This window comes from Schistocerca serialis, chromosome 10, assembly GCF_023864345.2.
Source record: "Schistocerca serialis cubense isolate TAMUIC-IGC-003099 chromosome 10, iqSchSeri2.2, whole genome shotgun sequence".
NCBI classification, from domain to species: Eukaryota; Metazoa; Arthropoda; class Insecta; order Orthoptera; family Acrididae; genus Schistocerca; species Schistocerca serialis.
Window position 1 is genome coordinate 63,349,412 of NC_064647.1, and position 26,623 is coordinate 63,376,034.

At 42.7% G+C, this 26,623-nt stretch overlaps 1 protein-coding gene and 2 non-coding genes across 3 annotated transcripts in view; 2 read left to right on the plus strand and 1 right to left on the minus strand.

Annotated features, from left to right (window-relative positions):
• LOC126425261 (arylalkylamine N-acetyltransferase 1-like) overlaps positions 1-26,356 on the plus strand; it is a 70,058-nt gene extending 43,702 nt beyond the window's left edge. Inside the window, exons 4-5 of the mRNA XM_050088231.1 lie at positions 12,908-13,032; positions 26,039-26,356. Of these exons, the coding sequence (XP_049944188.1) occupies positions 12,908-13,032; positions 26,039-26,240 (327 nt within the window). The 3' untranslated portion in view covers positions 26,241-26,356. The remainder of the gene's footprint in view (positions 1-12,907; positions 13,033-26,038) is intronic.
• On the minus strand, positions 12,013-12,087 carry Trnat-ugu (transfer RNA threonine (anticodon UGU)). The gene has a single exon. It is a non-coding gene; the product is annotated as a tRNA-Thr (tRNA).
• On the plus strand, positions 12,592-12,666 carry Trnat-ugu (transfer RNA threonine (anticodon UGU)). The gene has a single exon. It is a non-coding gene; the product is annotated as a tRNA-Thr (tRNA).
• Positions 26,357-26,623: the final 267 nt, after the last annotated feature.

Below are 26,623 nucleotides of genomic sequence, written 5' to 3' on the forward strand. Positions count from 1 at the left end.
CGCGCCGACACGGCGTTTGAGCCTCACGGAGCCGAGCCGGCGACATCCAGAGTGTTTAATATTGCCGGCGCGAGAGCAGCACCACAGCTTCTGCAGTACACGCATCACACGTCTCCCTGCTGCTTTCATCACAAGTGTGACTGCACACGTTTTTTATTTTAAGATGTTACCTCACATTTCACAATCATTGAGGAAAAATTACGTTTATTATAATGATATATGCGAAATTACTTTTATTTAATTTATTTAATCTACATTCATTTACAACAATAGCTTGCCAGCGATCGCGGCATTGCCGCCACTGAATACGTCGCATTTACTTGTAAACGGAGGCAGATATGAGTGTCACTGAGGGACGGAAATGTGTCCCTACCAGATGACAATGCATTGTAAAGTCGTGCTGTGGCACGTTACTATAAGCAGTTGTCTGTGACATCTTTTTGCGATGTTCTTACTTTAATGAATGCAAACATATACATGACATTAACTTGTGTCCATCAATTTGGTATCAGAAATTCGGCTAGTATGACAGTAATGATGCAGTTTCCAGATTATGGAACGAAGAAACCTAGGAGCGTATTTCAGATAGTACGCACAAATATAAATTATTTTCCTTTATAATTTTATTTGTTTTATTTACAGTGAAATGAGATACACAAAAATACAGTAAATATCTAAGTACTTTCAATTCCAAAATTTATTTCTGAAAGGTTTTTTAATTATTTTAAGTTGCATTTTTTACCAAATATTCAACAAAAGTGTTCCTGTCAGTTTTCGAACGTAATGTGGAATTTCTGTTCAATGTGGCACCAGCTGTCTGCATATCAGCATTGTTACAAAACTTTTCAGCTTCAACATTGCATCCTTCTCTGACAAGGACAATATTATGAAGTAGACAAATGCACTTGACTATGTGATCAGCTACGTCAATGGATGTTTCAGTTTCCTTCCTCGGTAGTTTCAATTTATTGGTCATTATACCAAATTCACATTCAACAACTTTTCTTGCTCTGGAATGCGTATCATTGTATAGAATCTTCTCGTTGTCCAAATTTCTGCGAGGAAAAGGTCTCATCAAATTCTCTAATAAGGGGTAAGCTTCATCTCCCAAAATGACGTACGGTAGTTCCTAACACATTCCTTCAAGTCTTGTTGCTGGCGGTAATAACAGCTCCCCATTTGTAAGTTTCTTATATAACATACTTTCTTTAAACACGCCTGCATCAGACTGTTTACCGTAGGCACCAACATCTACAGCTATAAATTTGTAATTTGCATCATCAACTGCTTGGAGTACAATCGGATAATACTGTTTGTAATTGTAAAACATGCTGCCAGAAAGTTTAGGACATTGGACACGTATGTGCTTCCCGTCTATACATCCAACACAGTTTGGAAATCCCCATCTCGTATGCATTTCACTGGCAATTTCTTTAAATCGAGAAACAGTTGGCGTTGGTAAATGAATGGGAGCAAGTGACTCCCACATGGCCATACAAACGTCTTTCACCACCACTGATACGGTGGACACTCCTAATCGGAATGACGATGCTAGTGCACGAAAGGAGATGCCAGTGGACAGATACCTGAGAAAAAAAATCGTAAAATGTGTTACTCAAGTGTGGTGTTGGGCGAAGTTTTACAGTTTTGTTTGCACAGTAGATATTTACGTAGTCCATGTCATTTCATAGTTATACAACAATAAATAATTAAAGAGACATTTTCTTGCACCCTTCTATATTCTTTCAATTAAAATAATGAAATCGTAATGCAAAGACCGGAGAGACAGCTACAGAGAATAACTTGTATAACTTGGCAAAATAAAGTAATGTGATCCAGGGAATAGTATATTAAAATTCAATTCTACTCGAGCTTTGTTCTGTCATATGATTTTCCTAAGTTCCAAGAGCTATGCACAGTTCCTTATCAGTGGAAATAGAACCACTGAGTCAAAGGGCATTATCTCAAAACTCTTCGCCTATCAAATGACGAAGCTAATTACTTACTAATGATTCTCAGGAGTCCCATAAACTCTCTTCCCCTCAGAGGTAAGCGTTTGTGAAATTTAAAATACAAAAGCATGACTACAATTAATTGGAGGTAGTGAATGCTGCACAAAGTTCTACTGCAAACCAAAAAGTGTGTACTAACGAATCTTAAGTTGTCGTTATACGCAATTTTTCTTCTGCTGTTATACTTCTGCGAAAATTTGTGTTCTGTTTCGAAATTTTGTCTTGAATGTTCTGCAGCACATACTGAAATGTATTATGATTCGTTCTGTAATACGAATAAAATTTTTCAGGGTAGTTTTTAAGTTCTTCATGTAAAGAAAAAAACTCTCCTAAACGTCTGTCGCTATTTATGGGATGAATCCATAACTTCCTAGTTCTTCTGTACTTCAAAACTCGACGAGTTACTGCAGAGTCAAAACAATACCAATAAAAGAATGAAGAGATTGTTCTACATGACAGCACAGACTAGCTAAAGGCGAGCAGCTGTTGACTGCAGCTGCGTTTTCTACTGACTTGCTTGTCAGCTGTCGAAGCGTGGGGATTTTTTTAAATTTATTTATTTGGCCTTCGCCAACTAACAGCCATTTAGCCAAAGAGTGGGGATTACCTTGACAGTGCAGCGCAGCCCGCCAAGGAAGAATAAAAACAATGAAGTCCAATGAAACGCACATCTGTGTAGTTTCATTAACTGTCCATTATTTTTCTGTCAAAGTAGACAACGAGACTACAGAATTGCGCTTCAGTTTCTGCAGTAAACGTATCACAAATCTCCAGTTTGTTTTTGCGATTAGTTTTACACCAAATTTTATCAGACCTATGTCATTGACACTTGTACCTGTACATGTACTAAACCAAGCTGTAACCGCGCGAACTCCGTGGCTTGCGGACGCGGCACTGACGCCACTAAATAGCTCGCATTACTTGTGACCAGAGACAGATATCAGTATCATTATTATTTCAAAAACTTTTTGGTACTTTTAGCTACATTTCATTCCCAACAATGCATGGTCTAAAACGGATCTAATAGTAAGCTACCCGCTACATAACTTTTTCACTACAAGATTTGTAAATCAAGTGCACAACGTTGACAAATAGCATAATTTCACAATGACTGTTAAGAAATATGGAAAGATAAATGATTCAATACGAAGCTAAGATGTTACACTACCACGTGTACAAAAATCAGATTTTTTAGCCTCACACTTTCTTCAAAATCGGTTGGGAAGCGTTACGAAACTAAGAAATCACGCGAAACGAAAAGTAGACTTTTTCTTTTTTCACGACGTAAGTAACGCTTTTAAGGAAAAAATAAGTTCATAAAACGATGTGGCGAAGACTTATATACCGCCAAGAATTTTTAAAACATGAAAATCGGAGAAGTGGATTTTCCCCCATTTCGCCGTCACGGCTCGGCGCGGCGCGCAGTGTGAATGCACTACACGTCGGCCTGAGCTGGCTAGGCACGAGCCGAGACAGCACGCGTCATCCCGGCCCGGCCCGGCCGGCAGTGTCAACGCAGCCTTATATCGTTGCAAGCACTCCGTCCATTTCCGGACACATGTTTATGGGCCCTTTCTTCCCCAATTTCCAGTCAGAAATCCGTTTCTGCGGTTTGTCGGTTTTATTAACGTTTACTCTATTTAACGTAAAGTTCCCTGCTCGGTTCTTTTTGTACGTACAGGCTAGTCTGAGGAACTGCTGTAGAGATTTTGATGCGGTCATGGAATTTCTTGGAACGATATCTTGCCAATGTATATATCCAAAACAGGCAAAAATCGCTGAGATTCTGGATTCCCGGAATGGATGAACTTTATATATATGCTTAACTGCCGAGTCTTACTTCTAATTGCCCAATTTTTTACCACCATTTACTTATAATTACAGAGGGCGTGCTAAAAAGTAATGCATCCGAGTTTATCATGTGAAAACTCTTATAGGTTTTGGAATAAAATAGACTTTATCGATATTCTAGATCCTTATGTTTCATGTCTACATACAGGGTGAAAAGTATTTAAACCGACAAACTCTGGGAGGTTGTAGGGGACATTAAAACAAATATTTTTCCCTAATATTTTTTCCGATGAGGATTATTTAAACCGGTGGATGCCGTATTACGATCTTCAGTTGTTAGAGACCGTATTACGCTCTTCAGTTGTTAGAGGGCGTATTACGCTCTTCAGTTGTAGGCAACTGCTGTCCACCAGTGTAGTAGTGCATTGTCTCTGTTTACTAATGGAGCGATACACCTGGAGTGAGTACACTGATATGGTTGGTGCGTACTACGTAGCGCACCACAACGGACGAACTGCACAGCGGGTTTATCAACAACAACATCCTGATCGCCGTATCCCGCACCATACGACCTTTGCTGCTGTGTACCAACGTCTGCGTGAGACCGGGTCATTTAGGAGATTACCTGGACAGGGACGCCGTCGTACGGTAATAACGCTGCAATTTGAGGAAGCTGTCTTGCAGCATGTGGAGAGGGATGCTTCAAACAGCATTCGTGCAATTGCACGTAACATGCGGACGAATCAGATGAATGTAAGAACAGTCCTTCGAGAGCAATTGTTAGTCCATTTCTCTTACAACGTGGATTGGGAGAGGTGGTCCTGTACCATGGCCTGCTCGATCCCCAGATATGTCCCCTCTGGACTTTTTTGTGTGGGGAGAGATGCGCAACCTTGTTTACGCAATCCCTGTTGCATCAGAAGAGGATCTGGTTGCCCGGATAGTAGCAGCAGCAGGAACAATTCCTGGGGTTTACTCCTGGGGTTTTTGCCCGTGTCAGACAGAACATGATCCGACGGTGTAACCTTTGTTTACGTGGCAATGGAGGAATTTTTGAAAATCTACTGTAACTGAAATTGGGCTGTGTTAATCTGTTATCTCTTGGTCATAAAAAAATGGAAAAGTGTTTGTTGGTTTAGTTAATTTGGCGCCAGAGAAATAGTCCTCTACCGCTCTAAATACTCCTCACAGGAAAAAATGTCATTAGTGAAAAATATTTGTCTTAATGTCCCCTGCAACCTCCCAGAGTTTGTCGGCTTAAATACTTTTCACCCTGTATGTATCCAAAACAGGCAAAAATCGCTGAGATTCTGGATTCCCGGAATGCCGAATCTTACTTCTACTTGCCCAATTTTTTTACCACCATTTACTTATAATTACAGAGGGCGTGCTAAAAAGTAACGCATCCGAGTTTATCATGTGGAAACTCTTAAAGCTTTTGGAATAAAATAGACTATATCGATATTCTAGATCCTTATGTTTCATGTCTACATGCTCATTATTCAACGTAGTCACCCAGGCGACGCACACATCTCTCTCAATGAGAGACCAGTTGGTTGACACCATCACTGTAGAATGTTCGTTGACGAAGCCACAATCTCACCTCTGCTTGCTGCAGCGCTTCATCACTATCAAAGTGAAGTCCTCGAAGGCGTTCGTAAGGTTTCGGAAACGGATGATAATCGGGTGGGCCAAGTCGAGACTGTACGGAGGATGATCGCCGACAGCGAATCGGAGGTGTAAGGTTGCTGCAGATGACGCAGCGCTCGTGTGTGGTTTGCCATTGTCGTGCTGAACGAGAGGATACTCCATGTGTGGAAAAACTCTACGAATTCGCGTTTTCAGTTTTCTGAGGGTCTGTTTTTCACGCGCCGATACAGTTAAGTTACACATCACCATATTACGCGATACACTTAGGAGTCCTCGAGCGGTAGTGAGTAGCAACTTGCTTCAGCAAAGTGGGACATTCGGCCAAATAATAACATGTAATCCTTTAAACGAACTACGCCCTCATAGATGTACCTCTTAACAGTAAGGCCAACTGTTATTCCCCCAGATATAGTGCTACAACGATGAAAAATAATATTACGACGATGTCAAACCTTATTTTCATGATATAAAGAAGAATTGACGATATTAATAATGTAATTATAATTTTATTATTTTTATTTTTGTGATCAGTGAATCAAAGACTTTCTAGTGCACAGAATAAACTAGCATTGTTTGTACTACGAAACTGTAAATGATTGTTAAGTGAGAACTGATTCTATGTAAGACATTTTCTCTGCGCGAATTTTGATCTTGTACTGGTCGTTAGAGAAAGAAAAGTTTCTTAATCGATGTATGTAATGTGAATGTATAAAGGCTATAAAAAGGAGAGAGAGAGATAATCGTTGCAGATAATCACTATATTGTATAAGAAAAGGTAAATACAAGTAATTCAAAACAAATATCTCTAAAGTGTATCGTCGTGTGATTTATAAAGACTGAAAATTGCGGTGTTTAATCAAAACCTGTCCTGAATAACAGCGAAGAACATTTATGTCATCACATATTTTCTTCGTTTGACCACGGATGTGATTCGCATGTTACTTTTTGTTACGTGACGTGTTAGGAATATTTTCATTATACGCGCAAAAGTACACACAGCTTTAATTGAACCTGCATCTTTCGGAAACGATAACTCTTAATCAGTACAATTACGCGAGTACCGTCTAAATCGCAACCGTGATCACAAAAGTGTGTTCTGGACCTGATTTTTATAAATATGTAAACTTGAAAGCGAACAGCATTGCACCATCGCTGGCTCGCAACAATTGAAAGAAAACAAAACAGGAACTGAACAACTTTAAATTTTAACGCCGTCAGAGTTACGAAATCTGACCGATGTAAGTTAATTAATTAAATATTAACAGGAAGAGAATTATTAAATTTTAAAGATTAAATCATAGCAAGAATTTAAAGCATTTTAGCATCATTATGTTTCTTTGCATTAGTACTTGAGTATCATCAGATACCATCATATCTATTTAGAAGACAGTGCGTAAATAAAATTGCCACCTTTTATTATTATTATTATAGCAATTCACAGACAATGGACTCTTCCTTCACGTAATGTACACAGTAGCACTGCTGATATTTTTAGAAATACACCCAGTATATCGATAGTTAAAAAAATATCATTATCGTCAGGCTACCTATTGAGAAAAAGAATCGATATATCGATGGAAAAATTTGGATTTACAGGCCCTTAAAAATATCGGCTTCAGATTGTAAATATACTGCCGGTTTTAGAGCTGTAGATTTAAGCACTGATTTATTATCAGATATTCTGTACAATAACGAACGGCGTATCCCCTTAGAGCAAGAATTGAAAGGAAAACGATGCACGTTCACGCTTGCCGATAACCACTTTGCTAAAAATGATAGTTCATGTATTTGTAAGTGGCGCAATAAAAGGTGTCCTATGGGTCCGTCGCTCGGTATCGTCACATACAAGATATGTCTGGGACTCTTCATGTCAACTTCCCTGTCTTTTTCATTTCTACCAACACCAGCGACCTAGCAACTGTAGTGTCAAAATTTCTTGGTGAGGTAAACATTGCAGTTTCTGTTGGTTAGCGCCGAGCGCCGATTACGTCAGCATTTCCACTCACACGTCTCCGCTCACCACAAAGACCAATCTCGTCATTTAGATCTTTGTCCTTCATTTTCAGCAACTGTTTTTGATGAATGTCGATGTGAAGAAATAGCACACTAGTTGTGTTAAAAATTGTTTTGTAACGCCACGGGCGTGCTGTGTCTTCCCATTGGAAATCTTGTTATTCCATTCACAGCGCCGCCCCCCCCCCCCCCAACCTAGTGCAATCGGACTTCCTCTTTTGTACCACATATAGTTTCTTCACGATAAATGATGACAGACAAAACAGTTGCAGGATAAAGATTTATTCTTGACCAAGGTTTCGGTATATATAAATATACCTTCATCAGAAGTAAAATATCCTGAACAGGAAGACACTTTCATTAGCAAAAGCTTGGCATCGGAAATGAGAAAGATTTTTTTCCCTTTATTGTTATTTAACACCTTTACATAAGGTGGGCTGGCAGCAGCATCCTACGCTGCTCTTTAGCCACAGGTTTGACAATGAAAAAATATAAAGAAGACTGAAATAAGTGGCGGGCAAAAAACAGTAGACACAGAAAACAAAAAACACGAAGCCATTCACACTCGACGAAAAACACACTAAAAACTGTCGGCACGGCGCACAAACACTGACGACTTGGACGGCACAGATGAACGTAGGAGCATGACGGCGAAGAACACTGAACACAAACACGATGGCACACACACGAGAAACTGATGGCGATGATCTCCGGCGCGCGAATGTCCACGTAACGTGTGCGAGTCCGGGGACCTGGCAAGAGGGGAAGAAGGAGTGGGGGAGGGAGAGGGGAGAGCTAAGATGACGATGGCAGAGGAGATGGTAGGAGGAATGGAGGTATGGCGGTAGGGGAAGCCCAGGGGAGGAGTGGGGAGAAAGGGAGGAGGGAGGGAAGGGGGCGAGAAGGGAGAGAGAGTGCCCATAGGAACAAACACAGGAAGAGGGAGGGAGGATCAAAGTTGGTAGGAGGGGTAGATGGAGGGGAGAAGGGCATCATCAGGGAGGGGGAGCTGGCGGAAGCCACCTCGGAAGAGGGTAAGGAGGGTGGAGAGATGGAGAGCAGGTGGGACATGGGAATACAGGCGCGGCAGCGGGCGGGGCTGGAAGAGGATGGGGGAGACCAGTGGGTGAGGAGGATCGAGTTTACAGGAGGTGTAGAGGATCCGTATCTGTTCGAGGAAAAGGAGGAGGTGGGGGAACGGAATAAGGTCGTACAGGATCCACGTGGGGGAGGGGAGACGGATGCGATAGGCGAGGCGAAGAGCATGGCGTTCTAGGATCTGAAGGGATTTGTAAAAGGTAGGGGGAGTGGAGATGCAGGCAGGGTGGGCGTAGCAAAGGATTGGGTGAATGAGGGATTTATAGGTATGGAGGATGGTGGAGGGGTCCAGACCCCACGTACGGCCGGAAAGGACCTTGAGGAGACGGAGTCGGGGGCATGCCTTGGCTTGGATTGTCCGGAGATGGGGGGTCCAGGAGAGGCGATGGTCGAGGGTGACGCCAAGGTACTTAAGGGTGGGGGTGAGGGCGATAGGACGGCCATAGATGGTGATGTAGAAATCGAGGAGGCGGAAGGAAGGGGTGGTTATGCCCACAATGATCGCCTGGGTTTTGGAAGGATTGACCTTAAGCAACCACTGGTTGCACCAAGTGATGAACCGGTCAAGATGGGATTGGAGAAGGTGTTGGGAGCGCTGCAGGGTGGGGACGAGGGCTGTGCGGCCAGGACTGTGCGGCTGATCCTGGCGGAGGTTCGAGTCCTCCCTCGGGTATGAGTGTGTGTGTGTTTGTCCTTAGGATAATTTAGGTTAAGTAGTGTGTACGCTTAGGGACTGATGACCTTACCAGTTAAGTCCCATAAGATTTCACACACATTTGAAGATTTTTTTAAATAAATAAAACATATCAGAACCAGTTAAAAACATCTATGTAAAATAGAAAATAAGACAGAAGCTTTGAATTAGCATAACTTTTAATAGTTTTGATACACATGTGTATGTATCCATGGATTTTAATGTGCGCGAGTGTCTGGCACATACCAGAAGTGCCCTCTCTCTGCGGAACCATTCGCCCTAGGGCTTTCACACTCTCGTCACGATAGTTCATAGGCGAAGTACTGATGCTAAACTGTGTTCAAATTGTCCCTGTGTCCACAATCATGTTGTACAAATGATGTCTTAACTGCTGACGACGCCTTTGGCACAATTGTTTTATTAATCTCCATTGCAAGAAGTAATTTTAGTAAGTGACTAAAAGTTTTTGTGCCTCTAATACTCTGGTAATTTTACGGTTACTTAAGCAATAGTGATTTTTGTTTCTCATTTCCGATGTCAAGTTTTTGCTAATGAAAGTGTCTTCCTATTCAGGATATTTTACTTCTGATGAAGGTATATTTATATGTACCGAAACCTTGGTTAAGAATTTTAATAAATCTTTATCCTGCAACTGTTTTGGCTGTCATCATTTACCGTTAAGAATTTCAACAGTTGCTGTTTCAGCCATGTTTAAAATCTTGAAACATATACTTTCATCAAATAGTCAAAGAGAATGACTGGACGTGATGCAAGTTCAAAAAGAGATAAGACTCCTTCACACAATGAAGGTAAAATCAAGTACTATTACAATTTCAAATATTTATTGATAATTGTGAAAATATATAATAATACTGGCACTCGATGTTGCCATTTCGATATCGATACATGAGCGAGAGAATATCGCCGATATATGTCGTTACTCTTGGAAAAAAATATCGGTATATCGATATTTTATCAACAGCCCTACACGCCACCTGTTATTCTGCCTGGTCAATGGACTCTTCCTTCACCTAATGTACACAGGCGACATTGCGTCGGAGAAGGTCCATCGCTGGTTCTGTAATGCAAGGCAGGGGGTCGGCACGCTGAAATTTAGCTGGAATGCACTGGAGAAAATAGTCCTCTGACTGGCGATGAGGTACCGCACACGGCCGCCTCGTCTCGCCTGTTGCGAGGGCACGCCCTTTTTCAAGGTCAAGTTAAACTGTTTCGCAAATAATTGGAATGGAAGGGGTAAGAAGCGAGCATTGTTTCTGTACTCTAACGAAAAGACTAGAGCTCCTATTGGCGACTAATATTTTGACGCGGTCTTCTCTGGCACTAATTAGAAGAGTGGATGGGATTTCTGACAAATCTCACTTCAACAAATAGCCACGATCTCTCGCTGGCTAGCGCCGGTTTTGGTGCTCTTTTGTCTGGGACGCCAGAATTCGAAATACGCAGGGTTCAGAAAACATTCAGCGTCACACAACGGTGAAGTACACTCTGGTGCAGTACAGACTGCGTTTCCACTCTGGTGCTGTGAAGAATGCTATATTGGCGACTCGGTGTTTGAAATTAGCAGACTGGCGCCGTGTGAATTTCAGCAACGTCACGATAACCTTAGACGTTACTCAAATCCGTACTGATGAGTCTTATTTTAGTTACTTCAATCATTTCGTGATTCCTGAGTGGATGTATATTACAGTGAATCGGGTTACCACGTCCTGCTCGTTAACTTGTCAAATTTCCTGTGCATGTCCGAATATCAGCTCCCTTGTACCACGGGTACAACATTTGTCTGTGCCATATCGTTTAAAGGCGATTCAGTACCGATCTCCGGAAGTAACACTTCCTTGACACTATGTTTCCCTATACCTTTCGCGTGAAATGTCCGTGTTATATGTTACTGAGGCTGTTTAATACTCAGTGTGCATTTCGTTAATTCTGAACAAACACGTTCGTTAAGTTTAGCATTTTCCCATGTGTGTTGATTCTTGTTAAACGAGTATGCAGGACCTGCCTTCCTTTTGCAATCATTTCGGTTGTTAGTAATATCCGTCTGTTTTTTATTATGGATGAACCAGGGCTATAAGGCATGTTTATATAAGAAGGACATGTTCCTTTGACAGTTAATTTACGCAAATCTTGATTCACTGTTAACAGCCTTTGCTTAAGAGAGATGGCAGAAGCATTTCATCGTAATAAAGAAAGTGATGTTTTCGCCACCAGCTGCAGTCAGAAAGTCATTTCTTCCATACAAACAATAGTATTCTCGTTTGATAAAAGAAACAAATAAACTTTAAATTAGAAGATAATTAATCAGTATGTGGTTAGTCTATGCCTCAATCAATTAAATCACTAATCTGTGGGACAGCCTGCTTACTACTATCGAATTAAGATGCTGCAGTGTGTACACATTACTGGAGGAGATGGCATACAGGAATCTTGGGCGTCAGACGCCGAAAGCTTACCACCCTCCTACGTATGCACACACACACACAAAAACACACACACACACACACACACACACACACACACACACGCACGCACGCACGCACACAAGCGCAAAAATGATCTGAGGGGGTATGCCCTTCTTGCAATCCTGGTCCCAGCAGAGATGGGTTAAAGCAAGTGTAAACACCTTGTATCAGTATCTGTAATAGCACATAATGTAAGTGAAATGATAATTAATAGACACCCTAGCTGCAAGCAGGCGTTGATACACTTCACTGGGGACATGTTGAAAATGTGTGCCCCGACCGGGACTCGAACCCGGGATCTCCTGCTTACATGGCAGACGCTCTATCTATCTGAGCCACCGAGGGCACAGAGGATAGTGCGTCTGCAGGGACTTATCCCTTGCACACTCCCCGTGAGATCCACATTCCCAACATGTCCACACCACTACATTCGTAGTGCGCCTAATAGATGTTTGCCCATCATACTCATTACTCGTGGCAGATTAACCTACCAAGTCCCGTACGAGTTCGGGCATAGCGTGTGCGTTCGCACAAGGTCAAAGGCCGGGAACCCATATTTTTTTTAAACTATATATATGACGGTAGTATCTGTTCCCGAAAGAACAGTTACCGTGGATGACCATGCAGCTTTGCTAGAGATGAAATGATAATTAATAGACACCCTAGCTGCAAGCACACGCTATGCCCGAACTCGTACGGGACTTGGTACATTAATCTGCCACGAGTAATGAGTATGATGGGCAAACATCTATTAGGCGCACTACGAATGAAGTGGTGTGGACATGTTGGGAATGTGGATCTCACGGGGAGCGTGCAGGGGATAAGTCCCTGCAGACGCACTATCCTCTGTGCCCGCGGTGGCTCAGATGGATAGAGCGTCTGCCATGTAAGCAGGAGATCCCGGGTTCGAGTCCCGGTCGGGGCACACATTTTCAACATGTCCCCAATGAATTGTATCAACGCCTGCTTGCAGCTAGGGTGTCTATTAATTATCATTTCATTTCTAGCAAAGCTGCATGGTCATCCACGGTAACTGTTCTTTCGGGAACAGATACTACCGTCATATATATAGTTAAAAAAAAAACATAATGTAAAGTTAGTGTGTTTATTCATGCAGGTAAAGTATCATTTGTGAATGCGTCATTAATAAATTTGGCGCATTGTAGGTGTCAGAGAAGCTTCGTAACATGTACCCTGACATCGACCATCACCAGGTGGAAGTCCTCGGGGGATCTGTCGATACAGCAGTAAGGCACTGTGGGATCATCACGGATCTCATTGAACACAGCAGGTCAGTAGCATGCACAAGACAGCTCTTCCTGAATACTGTTCCTCATAAAGATCCTCCCTCCCCCCCCCCCCCACCTCCAAGGAGCTCACGGTTTTTCTGTGAATTCATTCAAAGCACACATGGATCGCCAAGCTGTCAGGGCCCACTCTTCCTTCCTGTGCTGCATTTCGTTCACCTTGCCCTTCCCTCCTCGCTCCTTCCCCTTTCCCCCTTCCTCCCCCTTTCTCGGTGTACTTACTTATGATGACCTGGCTATTCACATAGGTTCCTGTCTTCCTTCAGATTTTGTTCCCCTTGCCTTTTCTTTTTCAACTTTCCTTTTTGGCATCTTTGATTTCCTTTTGCGGTTTGACCTCCATGTCTACATTTTGTCCTCAAAGCTTTGTGAGCCATTTGGTGAAGCATCCCTAGCACCTATGACGTGGACACCTCTCTCCCTTTGCTTCCCTCCTTCCTCCCTCACTATAGACCTGCTCCACCTCACTATGTCACCGAGCCCCCTGGAAACACAGGAATCACACTTCTGATGCCTGAAGCGTTGCCTCCCCACGTCCCTGTGTATGCCTAGGAGAGATTGCTTGTCATTCTGTAACATCGGAACGCTCAGCAGTGGCCGCTGTGACAGACTCTTGTCATGGCTGGGTGGCACCCACGTCAAGAGCCCCCAATCTGACTGGATGGTATCAGGGTGGATGCTTTGCCTGTGAAACGTATTAAGCTCCACAAAACTGGACGTTCTTCTATGGGTATCTCTTCAGATGTTAATGGAATATTTAAACTGTTTATATGACCCTGCAGTCTTCTCTTCCCTGGCTACACCATGGGAGGAAGGCGAAGCTCGTCAGCTTGGGGTGAAACACTTTCCCCACTATCTAGTCCGCACTATCACTGACGGGAACACGTTCGCCATCACCAAGCCGTTACTTTTTGTAATTTGGCGAATTGGAGTCTCTCAATAAGATGCAGCTGGGTTCACTGTTGATTAAAACCTCTTCTGCCAGCCAGTCTGCAGGCCTTCGTGCTTGTAACTGTCTTGGCGACGTACCAGTGTTCATTACTCCTCACCAGTCCTTGAATGTGTTTCAGGGAGTCATTTTTCATAGGGGCCTCATCCTTCAAATTGCTGAGGAACTCTGAACCAGTCTGGAAAGGTGGGCCATTCTTTTTGTTTAATGTGTTCAGAAAGGTCATAGGGATCATCACTCTGTTACTGGCGTTATTATTCTGACATTTGAGGGATATACCTTCCCAGAGATGGTCAAGGTTACGTGTTATTGGTGTGATATGAATCCGTACGTCCCTGTACCATTGATGTGTTGCCAGTGCTTGCATTTTGGGCCCATGTCTTCCCAATGTACGATGGCCCTCTACGTGGTGAATGTGGAAACTCATTCCATGGGAGGAGCCCCCGTGTTCCACCGCCAGTATGTGTTAATTGTCAGAACCATCACCATGTTCGCCAGACTGCCTGGTTTATAAGAAGAAGATACAGGTGTATAAGTTCCTTGATTATTTATCCTATGCTGAGGATCGTCAGAAATATGACATCTATGCCTCTGTTATATCCTTTCCCCCTCCTCCCTCCACCTCACTCAAGTGACCCCCCCCCCCCCCCACACACTTCTCCTGCAGTTCCCACGCCCTGCCCTGCAGGTACCGTTTCCCTTCCCCAGCAGGAGAAGTGTCTCCCTTCTTCGATGCCTGCTGGTAATGGGGCTTCCTACCAGGACCCTTCCCTCGTGTCTCCCAGGTTGTAGGCCTGTTGCCACAACTCGACCACGGGACACACTATCTATGCATCCCAAGGTCACCTGCTCTCTTTCAGTTCCAGAAGTGCAGAAGCCTGCTCTTCCTCAGTGCCCTGCCCTCCTTGACCTATGAAGGAGGAGAAGGAGAAGAAAAAGAAGACACAGGACAAGGCCTCCCACCTCATTACCTGAGTCTGACCTCTCATTTATGGATGTCACCCTGTCCTAGTTGGTGATGGATTGTGACCCGATAGTGTGATTGGCTCCAGCTGGTTCAGCTCCCTTTCGGATCCCATATCATCCTTATTCAGTGGAACTGTAACAAGTACTACCATCAACTCCCACAGTTTCAATCCCTTATTTCGTTTTACGAAGCAGCTTGTGTCACTTTCCAGGTATCTCATTTTACTGATGCTCGCTCACCAACCCTTCCTGGGTTCCATGCTTTGTCGGAACCAGGTCGGCCCTTTGAGGGCTTCTAGTGGCATTCACACATTGGTACATACAAATGTCGTTAGTACACGGATCCCCCTTGGTACCACACTGAAAGCAGTTGCCACCTGTGTTCACTTGGACACAGCGGTCACAGTTTGCAGTCTCTACCTGCCTCATGACAGGCCACCTACAGCTGGTGTACTAAATGCCCTCTTTCAGCTACTTCTCCCCTCCCTTCCTTCTGCTTAAGGATTTTAATGCCCGCATCTCGTGGTCGTGCGGTAGCGTTCTCGCTTCCCACGCCCGGGTTCCTGGGTTCGATTCCCGGCAGGGTCAGGGATTTTCTCTGCCTCGTCATGGCTGGGTGTTGTGTGATGTCCTTAGGTTAGTTAGGTTTAAGTAGTTTTAAGTTCTAGGGGACTGATGACCATAGATGTTAAGTCCCATAGTGCTCAGAGCCATTTTAAGGATTTTAATGCACGTGCAGTGCTTTTTCGTCTAGTTTGGGGCTCTTCATTGGCAATTTTTTGCAGACCATGACCCATACCTTCATAATGATGTTTCCCTTACTCATTTTAGTGCCACATATGGCACTTTCTCTGTCATTATCTTTCGTTCACTTTTCCTCCCCTCCACTTTTTCCTTCCTTACAATGGTCACCAAACGATGACCTCCGTGACAGCGACCATTTCCCATTGATTCTCTCATTCCCTTCCAGCCTCCTGATAGCCAGCTTTCCTTGCTGGGCTTTCAAATGCTCTGATTCCCCTCTATATACCTCCCAGGTACTGTTTACAACATCTTGCTGCAGTTTTCTTCGACTTTCATAAGGGCTACAACACAGCTCGATGCCAACAAATCCTACTTACACTCCATGAGTAAGGTCATCTGGGCCCCTCTCCCATTACTTAATGCCCTGAATGATCAATGTGACAAAAAACGGCACTGTTATCATCTCTCCACAGACACAGCAGAACGGCATTCCAGAGGGCTCCATATGTATCCTTCTTCTCATTCTATTAATGAACTTGTGGTCTTTACGAGACTCTGCTCTGTAAGTGGATGATTTCTGTATCTGGACTAGCTCCCACTCTGAGCCTCTGTGGAATGAAAGGTTCAGGGTGCCATCTGGTGCACTTCAATATGTTCTCTCCCCTTAAGTCAAGGGTAATGAATTTGTCACTGTACTAATGTCCATCCTGATCTGGAGCTCTACTGCAAATCCCAATACCTGACCATGGTCCCCCAGTTCCACTTCTTGGGGTCTTCCTTTTCACAACCAGCTTACTTGGTTGATCCATATCTGCCATCTGTAGTTTGGCTGTTTTCACTGCCTTGCCCACAACTCTTGGGGTACAGATCGTTCAACTCTTCTTCACCTTTATCGGACATCTGTTTCGTCTGGACTATGGTTGTCAAGTTTGTTGATCCGTTGCCCCTTCCACACTGCTCCTCTTGGACCCAGTTCACATCGTGATATTAATTTAGCCACCGGTGCCTTTCACACTAGCCTGTTGGTAGTCTTCTGGTTAATGCTGGGATCTCTCTCTTTTTGGTTCAGCTGTCCCAGCTGCTGATTTCTACACTGTAAGTATTCACTCTTCCCCTGCTCCTATTTTTGTGGATTAGGGACATCACCCACCTGCTGCTAATCATCGGATGGGTTTACTGATTGGGCACCACTTCACTTCTCCCCACCATGATTTCCATCTTCCCTACTTTTCCTCTTGTTTTTTTACACTGATGACTCTAAATCCGCTGATCACATTTTCTATTGTCATGGAACACCATCTCTCGTTTGCCACATATAATATGTTTACTGTGGAATTGATAGTAATCTATTGGGGCCCCTCTGCTTTATTAAGCAGTCCTCACTCACCCAAATTTTGTTATGTACAATGAGGGGCCATTAGGCAATTGCTCGGTCCTTTTTTCCACCGCCTCCTGGGCTCTGCCATCCACGACCTCTTCTCACCAATCTTGGCATTGCTGCTTGTTCAGTTGATTTCCTTTAGGATTCTTGCCATATGCGTATCCTGAGTAATGAACTTGCTGATTGTCTTGGTGGGAAGAGGGGTGGGGGCGGCTACCTGCTCCCATTCTCCATGACCCCAGCCTCATGTCAAATCCTTTTTTTACTCAAACATGGGGCCACGTCTCAGGCGGCTACCACAGCCCCCCGCCCCTTCTCTAATAAATCCTTTGTGCGTGAATATGTGTGTATATGCTGTCTTCTGCTTCAAAAGAAGAACTTTCCAGAAAGCTTAGTGTTTAGTGGTCTTTTTGTTATGCCTTTCCATGACTCAATATCTCTGCTATATGACGAGCAACAAAAGACCTTTTCCTGAAAGCTTAGTGTTTTGTGGAGCTTTTGTTATGTCTTTTTGCGACTCAATATTTATGCTATATTGTGAATAACAGTCTGTCCTTTTCATTAATATTGCCATTTTTCAATCCTGGATTTTCCATTGTTCTATTTTGAATTTCTGCTTCTGAAAATTCTTTCAGGTTGTATGGTGGTGGTCCATGGAACTCTTCTATCCCTGACGTTTCGTCCAAGGCTACCTTGGACATCTTCAGAGATGCTCCTGTTTGTGCTGAGTCTCGCCGACTAACAAGTCAGACGTCAAAGAGCAGCCTAAATACCTTGGAAACTGGGCATAGTCTGGCTTTCACGTGATAGCAGAGATAAACCTAGTCAAAGATAAAATATAACTATCGATCATAGTATGTCAAAGATAAAAACTTCTAATCGATTCTGTAGCGCCACTGTCCATATATCGCTGAGTGTCATATATGGACAGTGTCGCTACAGAATCGATGAGAAGTTTTTATCTTTGATGTACTATGACCGATAGTTATATTTTATCTTTGACTAGGTTTATCTCTGCTATCACGTGAAATCCAGACCACGCCCAGTTTCCACGGTATCTAGGCTGCTCTTTGATGTCTGAGTTGTTAGTCGGAAAGACTCAGCACAACCAGGAGCACCTCCAAAAATGTCCAACGTAGCCTTGGACGAAACGTCAGGGGTAGAAAAGTTGCATGGACCACCGCCATACAACCTGGAAGAATTTTCAGCAGCTGAAATATCTGGTCGTGAAAGCCTTCATTGTACTATTTTGAATTTGCTTCATGAACAATGTGTTACACAAAATAAATGTGAGAAGAAACTCTAGTGCTTGTAGTGGAATATTTTGTAAAATTTTGTCTTTACTGTCTGTTTGTACTTATCAGAGGGAAATGTCATTACATTTATTTTTGTTTTCTTATTTCTCTACCTGACAGGGCAGAATAAGTTTTTGTTTCCTATTATCTCTAGTATTAACAATAAAGCAAGATGTAACATTTATTTTGACCACTGTATGTAGGCTTCGAAGCTGTTATAACGAGTAGGAAGAGGTATAATGATGTGTATGGGGTGGACAAGATGAAACTGACCCCAGCCACTCCATCGATCAACCCTTTCTGGTGTTCGAACACTTTCCAGACAGTTACAGTTTTTTCGCTTCAAAGTCGGTTTAAATGGTTCAAATGGCTCTGAGCACTATGGGACTTAACTTCTGAGGCCATCAGTCCCCTAGAACTTAGAACTACTTAAACCTAACTAACCTAAGGACATCACACACATCCATGCCCGAGGCAGGATTCGAACCTGCAACCGTAGCGGTCGCGCGGTTCCGGACTGAAACGCCTAGAACCGCTCGGCCACCTCGGCAGGCTTCAAAGCCGGTTTCGCGGCATTTTGCAGCTAAGTTCTGCACTGCAGACTTTGCTGGAGGTTTTGCAAAACACTAAAAGTCGTAACTCCTTGTGCAAATAGTTCAGCACACGCCTTCCTCGAATTACGCTTTGCATAACACTCGACAGAGAACACGTGCTGTTTCATCGTGAGTGACATTTTTTGTTGTTACATCTGTACATTCCTGCTCTCCTCACTCAAACGTCATGACGTACTCAGGGCAGAGCAAGTAAGAGAAGCACGTGCGCAGATATGTGACAGAAACGATTGGTGCATCGAAATCCCGGCTTCCAGCATATTACGTGATGGAACAGTTCCCCTGGTCATTGGCCGGGTGAATTCCGCGTCAGTCTTTTAAATATTTCACTGGACGTTCGTATTTTGCCGACCCTATACGGGGCGGTTCAGCTGCCTCTACCGCTGTCGTTTTATGCAACCCGCAATGTTATACCTTGCCGTAGTGAACCACTCTCGAGATTTTCATACTCACTTGCTCACTACGCGCAAACTGTTAGTCCTAGACAAAAAAAGTGAATAGAGCTTTTTCTAGGATATGTTTTCGCCGATGGCAACAGTTTTAGTTACTCAAGAAAAACGTACAAAAGTGACGTCCAAACGCACCTCCACCTCTCGCTTATCCCTCATCAGTCAGAATTTCTAGGGTGCTGTTTGAGGCACTTCCTCTTACCACTGTACAAAAATTTTGGACTCCACCAACTATTCCCAATATTCGATCATTTTTTATCTCTATAGATTTGGCTATTACGCCACCGGCGTAGTTGGCTACTTCGTTAACACTATTAATTTAAACGTGTCGGTAAGAGTAACGAACGAAATATGACTTATGTTAACGTTACGATAAAACTAATTACGTTGGCAATTCAATCTAAACTCAAATCCTACAAGCACAGTAGTTTCGTAGTCTGAAGGCCGACAATTACAACGATGTAATTGTTTTTTTATGTTAGTAAAATTCGCAAAATCGTTAGGTAAAATTTACACATACTCCAACTTTACAATTTGTATGTGCTCGAATAAGCGCGTGGCGTAATAAGGCCAGTCAATGAAGACAAAACAGGCCGAATGTGGGAAATAATTTGTGCTATCAGAAATATTCGTACAGTGGTAGCAGGGAGTGCCATGAACAACATACTAGAACTCTTGAGAGATGGGGCGTGAGTGTGGGTATGGGGGGTCTGAAGGTCATTTTTGTACGTTTTTCTTGGATAACTCGAAAACTACAGCTTCTAGCGAAAACATATCAGAGAACAAAATTTAACTACATTAAATTTCCTGCAAGGAAATTCTGCAGCGAGCGAGAGAATATGAAAATCTCGCTTCTGGTTTATGACAACTTTGGGGGTTGCATAAGATGACGGCAGTAGGGGCAGCTGGCTCACCCTGTATACGGGGTGAGGCGCTTAAAACTGGTTTTGGAAATAACTCAAAAACTACAAATAAAATTTGAGAAAGCTTCGGAAAAAAGTTGTTCATCTAGAACTCGACCCTTTGTCGAAACTCTAAGGGGTGGGTTATCAGTTTGGAAATCTTAAAAAGAAATCCCCTTTCTTTACTACATATTCGGATTCTCTGGGAAAAAATAAGTAACTTGTGTATTTGCCGTCAGTTTCGTTCCGTCCTCTAACTGACACAATTAAAAATTGGTTAAAAACCGTTGACAAAAGGATCCCAAGAAATACAAATCAGATTAGGGTCCCAGGAGGTTAGAAAGGTGATTTTTCTGAAATCTTTAACTAAAAGCAGGTTCCTTATAGGAGAAAACTGCTTTACTTTGCCGACATTATTGGTATAATTTCTTTCACAGATGACGCTCAACTTGCCTTAACCAGTGGGGATTAACAATCGATATTATGCCGATTTAGTTGATAGACGATTCGTAAAAGTTGATTCATCAGAGAAAAATATCTGTGAAACAAAATCATCATAGGCTGCTATATGTATCTATCTACAAAGGTTTAAGCAGTTAGGAGCCATCCATCCTACTTCCTGATATAACGATTGGTGATATGTATAGAATTAGTGTTCATACAGTATACGCAGAGCACTTTTTTCGAAATTCCTGGACCTCGTGCGATTTGCCGAGACTTAATGTATTTTTAGGGTTCTGTGGCTCAATCCGTGAAAGCTGAACCCTTAGACGATCGCTTTGTCTGCCTGTCTATCTGTTTTGTGTATCTGTGCAACTGTTAAGAGCCCTTTCTCTCAGGAACGAGTAGCCTATTGAGTACAAATTTGTATTGTATGCTAAGGTCCATGGTGCCATGAGGGTATAAAAATTTTAAGTTTCTAAGTCAGTGTATAAAAAGATATAGCCATTTATGTCACATATTCTGGTACTTCCCGTTGAGCTAGTCGTGAAATTTGGCAAGAAGCAGAGTTGAAGTGTACAAGCAACGGGAAAAATCCGAAATTGGTATTTTTAATTATATCAAATGCAAAAGAAATTTTTATGCCATTTGTTATCAGACTTAAAATCTGGATTTAAAACATTCTCAAGAGTCTTGGGATATCTGGGACCGTTATCTTTCCCGTATCAATGTCGATAATAGACAAAAATCGTCAGTATCCTTGATTCCCGGAATAGATGAACTGTCTGGATACGTCATACACTAAAGAGGCAAAGAAACTCGTACACCAGACTTATATCGTGTAGGGTCCCCGCGAGAACACAGAAGTGCTGCAACACGACGTGGCATGGACTCTGTGGTGTCACCGCCTGACACCACACTTGCTAGGTGGTAGCTTTAAATCGGCCGCGGTCCATTAGTACATGTCGGACCCGCGTGTCGCCACTGTGTGATCGCAGACCGAGCGCCGCCACAAGGCAGGTCTCGAGATAGGGGATAGCACTCGCCCCAGTTGTACGGGCGACGTAGCTAGCGATGCACACTGACGAAGCCTGGCTCCTTTGCCGAGCAGATAGTTAGAATAGCCTTCAGCTAAGTCAATGACTACGACCAAGCAAGGCGCCATTAGTAACATTGCATGTATCTAAAGAGTCTCACTTGTATCGCCACAATCTCCAGATGTACCAAAAGGATGGATTAAAGTTAAGTATTCCAGAAGCTACGTACTTTTCTTTATAGCATTCATAACGTATCCTGTTTCAGACCTCACGCACCCTGCTTTGGCTTAGCGCGTGCCTTTCGGCATCCTCTCATTGTGTCTAGGCTGTCTTGTCTAGACACAACAGACTCGACTAATGTCTGAAGTAGTGCTGGAGGAAACTGACACCATGAACCTGCAGAACTGCCCATAAAGCCGTAAGAATACGAGGGGGTGGAGATCTGAACAGCACGTTGCGAGGCATCCCAGATATGCTCAATAATGTCCATGTCTGGGGAGTTTGGTGGCCAGCGGAAGTGTTTAAACTCAGAATAGTGTTCCTGGAGCCACTCTGTAGCAATTCTGGACGTGCTGGGTGTCACACTCTCCTGCTGGAATTGCGCAACTCCGTGGAAATGCACAATGCACATGAATGGGTGCAGGTGATAGGACAGGATGTTTATGTACGTGTCACCTGTCAGAATCGTATATAGACGTATCTGTGGTCCCATATCACTCCTACTGCACACGCCCTATACCATTACAGAACCTCCAGCTTGAATAGTCCCCTGCTGACATGTAGGGTCCATGGATTCATGAGGTTGTCTCCCTACCCGTACACGTCCATCCACTGGAAACAATTTCCAACGAGACTCGTCCCACCAGGGAACATGTTTCCAGTTATCAACAGTCCAATGTCAGTGTTGACGGACCCAGGCGGGGCGTAAAGCTTTGTGCTGCGAAGTCATCAAGGACACACTAGTGGGCCTTCGAAAACCCATATCGATTATGTTTCATTGAATGGTTCGCACGCTGACACTTGTTGATGGCTCAGCATTGAAATCTGCAGCAATTTGAGGAAGGGTTGCACTTCCGTCACGTTAAATGATTCTCTTAAGTCGTCGTTGGTCTCACTCTTGGAGGATATTATTCCGGCCGCAGCGATGTCGGAGATTTTATGTTTTATCGGATTCCTGATATTCGCGGTACATTCGTGAAATGGTCGTATGAGAAAATCCCAACTTCATCGCTACCTCGCAGATGCTGTGTCCCGTCGTTCGCGCGCCGACTATAACACCGCGTTCAAACTACCTTAAATATTGATAACGTGACACTGCAGCAGAAGGAACCGATCTAACAACTGCGCCAGATACTTCTTGTCATACACAGGCGTTACCGACCGCAGCGCCGTATTCAGCCTGTTTACATATCTCTGTTTTTGAATACGCATACCCATACCAGTTTGGTTCAAATGGCTCTGAGCACTATGGGACTCAACTGCTGTGGTCATCAGTCCCCTAGAACTTAGAACTACTTAAACCTAACTAACCTAAGGACATCACACACATCCATGCCCGAGGCAGGATTCGAACCTGCGACCGTAGCAGTCGCACGGTTCCGGACTGCGCGCCAAGAACCGCGAGACCACCGCGGCCGGCCATACCAGTTTCACATCTTTTTTAATCCTGTCTTCCTCAGATGCGTGTAATATTACGGTATATTGATAATTTTTACTTATGGACCGTCTGACAGCAACTGAATAAAACACAATTTTAGTGCCATACGCGTTTCGCCTTTATTTTCTGCAAGGCATCATCACTGGCCTGGAATATGACCATATGTTAGCTATTTAATTTACATTTTTTGTCACTGTGCCTATAGGTTATAAACAGTTCTGGTGGTTGATATTTCCTACTAAGTAGTAATGGTTTGAACTGTACTTACAGGTTGCGTGGACAATTTCTTCCATATTACGCTCCTGTTGCATTTTTGGTGTTGTACTTCTTATGAATGCCAATTTGCGGTTTTTTCCCCAGATGTTGGAAGTATGAAACAAACCATTCCACATTTTCAAAGCATTAAAAACACCATAACCATCATCCTACAAACATGGAACAAGAAATGAAAATAATGAGAATAAGCAACCATGACAAACATCTTGTACAAACGCAAGAAAACTTCCACATCCAGAAAGCCATAGCAGATAACAAACATGTGATAAATGAACACACACACATCAGCACAGGCTCCCTACTACACTTAACAAAAAAAGAAATCATAAGGTAAAACAAAAATAGTCTTCCCCACACCATCTGGACACACACACACACACACACACACACACACACACACACACACACACACAGCCCCCCCCCCCCCCCCCAAAAACGAATATACCCAGCAGAAACACACACACACACCAGCACAAAAAAATTATATCACACCAAAACACACACACACACACACACACAAACAGCACAAAAAAATTATGACACCAAAACACACACACACACACACACACACACACACACACACACACACACACACACACACACACACACACAAATGCATGCACGAACAGATCACAGATACTTCAATAATTACACTCGAAAGTTTGGCAATAACATTCAATCTTTGGCAAAAACATTTGACAGTGGGCAACAGAAACCAAAACATTGCTTTAAAACAAGCGTTCAGTGCATAGTGCTGTGGAATGTGGAAAAAAAAACCGCAAATTGGCGTTCATAAGAAGAAGAACAACACCAAAAATGCAACAGGAGCGTAATATGTAAGAAATTGTCCACGCAACCTGTAAGTACAGAACTGTTTATAGCCTATAGGCGCAGTGACAAAAAATGTAAATTAAATAGCTAACATATGTACATATTCCAGGCCACTGATGACGCCTTGCAGAAAATAAAGGCGAAACGCGTATGGCATTAAAATTGTTTTTTATTCAGTTGCTGTCAGACGGTCCATAAGTAAAAATTATCATTATACCGTAACAATACCAGTTTCTTTGGCGCTTGAGTGTAAGTTTGTATAGCATCCTCAGTGTTGATGAAGCCAAGATGTTTGCTATGGAAGCCAGTTTTCTCACAAAAGATTTAGAGTAACCACCTTTCTAACATCCTGAGATCCTAATATGATGTGTTTCTTGAGATGATATCATTTTCAACTGTTTCTAACCGATCTTGATTTTTGTGGATTACAGCGCCATGTACCACGCGAGGAAAAAAGTTTTTGATACAAAATTTTCTTGTTTTTCTACCGGAGGATCCTAATCCGTAATAAGAAATGGCGGTTCGTTTTTAAGATTCCAGAGCTAGTTCCCCTCCATTTGAGACGAACTATTATTATTCATGCCTTTGATTAAATTGATTTGTAATTCTTCAGATATTTCCAAAAACAGTTTTAAATGGTAATTTTACAGCCGTTGCCCTTTTGTGCAAGGCACCGGGGTCGTCTAGCAGAGTAAAAAATATAAGAGTGTCTTCAAAAAACAACTTTTCTCGTAAATTTAAAGAAGGCGCTGTGTATGAACACTACCAGCCTCCACTAAATTCGCTATTGTTAACCCCACTGAGCTTCTGTGAAGTACGCGTAACGTTGCCAGCGCTTTTTTGTAGCAGACAGTGTAACTTAATTTGAATAACGTGACTGAGACGCATTACTTCTTGTTTGATATGACACATAATGGGACAGTCTTACAGACAATGTTCTAGTAAACTCCGGTTTCGCATGCATTATTTTCAAAGTGGTAGTGTTCTGTTACAGTGCAAATTATCAAGAATGAGAAAAATTCTACGTTTCTCAACATTTCAAACGCATTACTATTTCTAGTTTACTGTAAGATATGCGCTACCTGAGAAACTATGTACTAAACAGCATTCACGATATGAGACGCTCAAAATATCTGGGTTTCAGCATTATTCTTGCACACGGTTAAATCTTCTGAGAGGCTACACTGTAAAAGTTGGCTGAGAAATAATTACATATTCGTAATTACATATTGAAATACCTGATAAAATAATTTTGTCGGAAGGCCAATTGATAAAAATCTTGGGAATGGCTGAGGTCAAATAGAAAGATCACATCCTTTTATTAGTGAATAGACATAAAATTTACTCAGCCATTAAACTTTCTTCATTCATTTATTATAGGCTACAACAAAAAATGTATATGCTTCTGAAACGTGTTTCACGCATATTCATTATATTATTATTTTTTACAGAAAAATTGGAAAAGAAAAAGGGATACCTCTGATGAGGGCTGACTGCAGTAGTATATATTCCATCAAGGCTTGTGAGTATTTCGGCTTCAAGAAGATATTTTCCATCAGGTATAATACTTATCAGCGTGATGGAAAAGTAATTTTCCCACCCACAAAAGAATCTGGTGATGAACTTGCGACATACGTTCAAAAGTTAAATTAACTATACCTCTAGTAAAATTCTATCTGTTTTGATGTCAATGCTTAGTTCTTTGATGGCTCTTTCCAGTCCTTGTGTACCCACATGCAAACATATACATACAGATGCATTCACAAACCTTGTTCTGAGAAATCTATATAGAATTTACAGTGTTGTGGAATAAGTTGACTATACATCAGTAAATAAAGACAGTTACGTTTATCTATAGTTAAATATAAATCGTTAAGCAATAGACCTGTTCCCAGAATGAGATTTCCACTCTGCAGCGGAGTGTGCGCTGATATGAAACTTCCTGGTAGATTAAAACTGTGTGCCCGACCGAGACTCGAACTCGGGACCCTTGCCTTTCGCGGGCAAGTGCTCTACCTACTTTTTTTTTACCATTT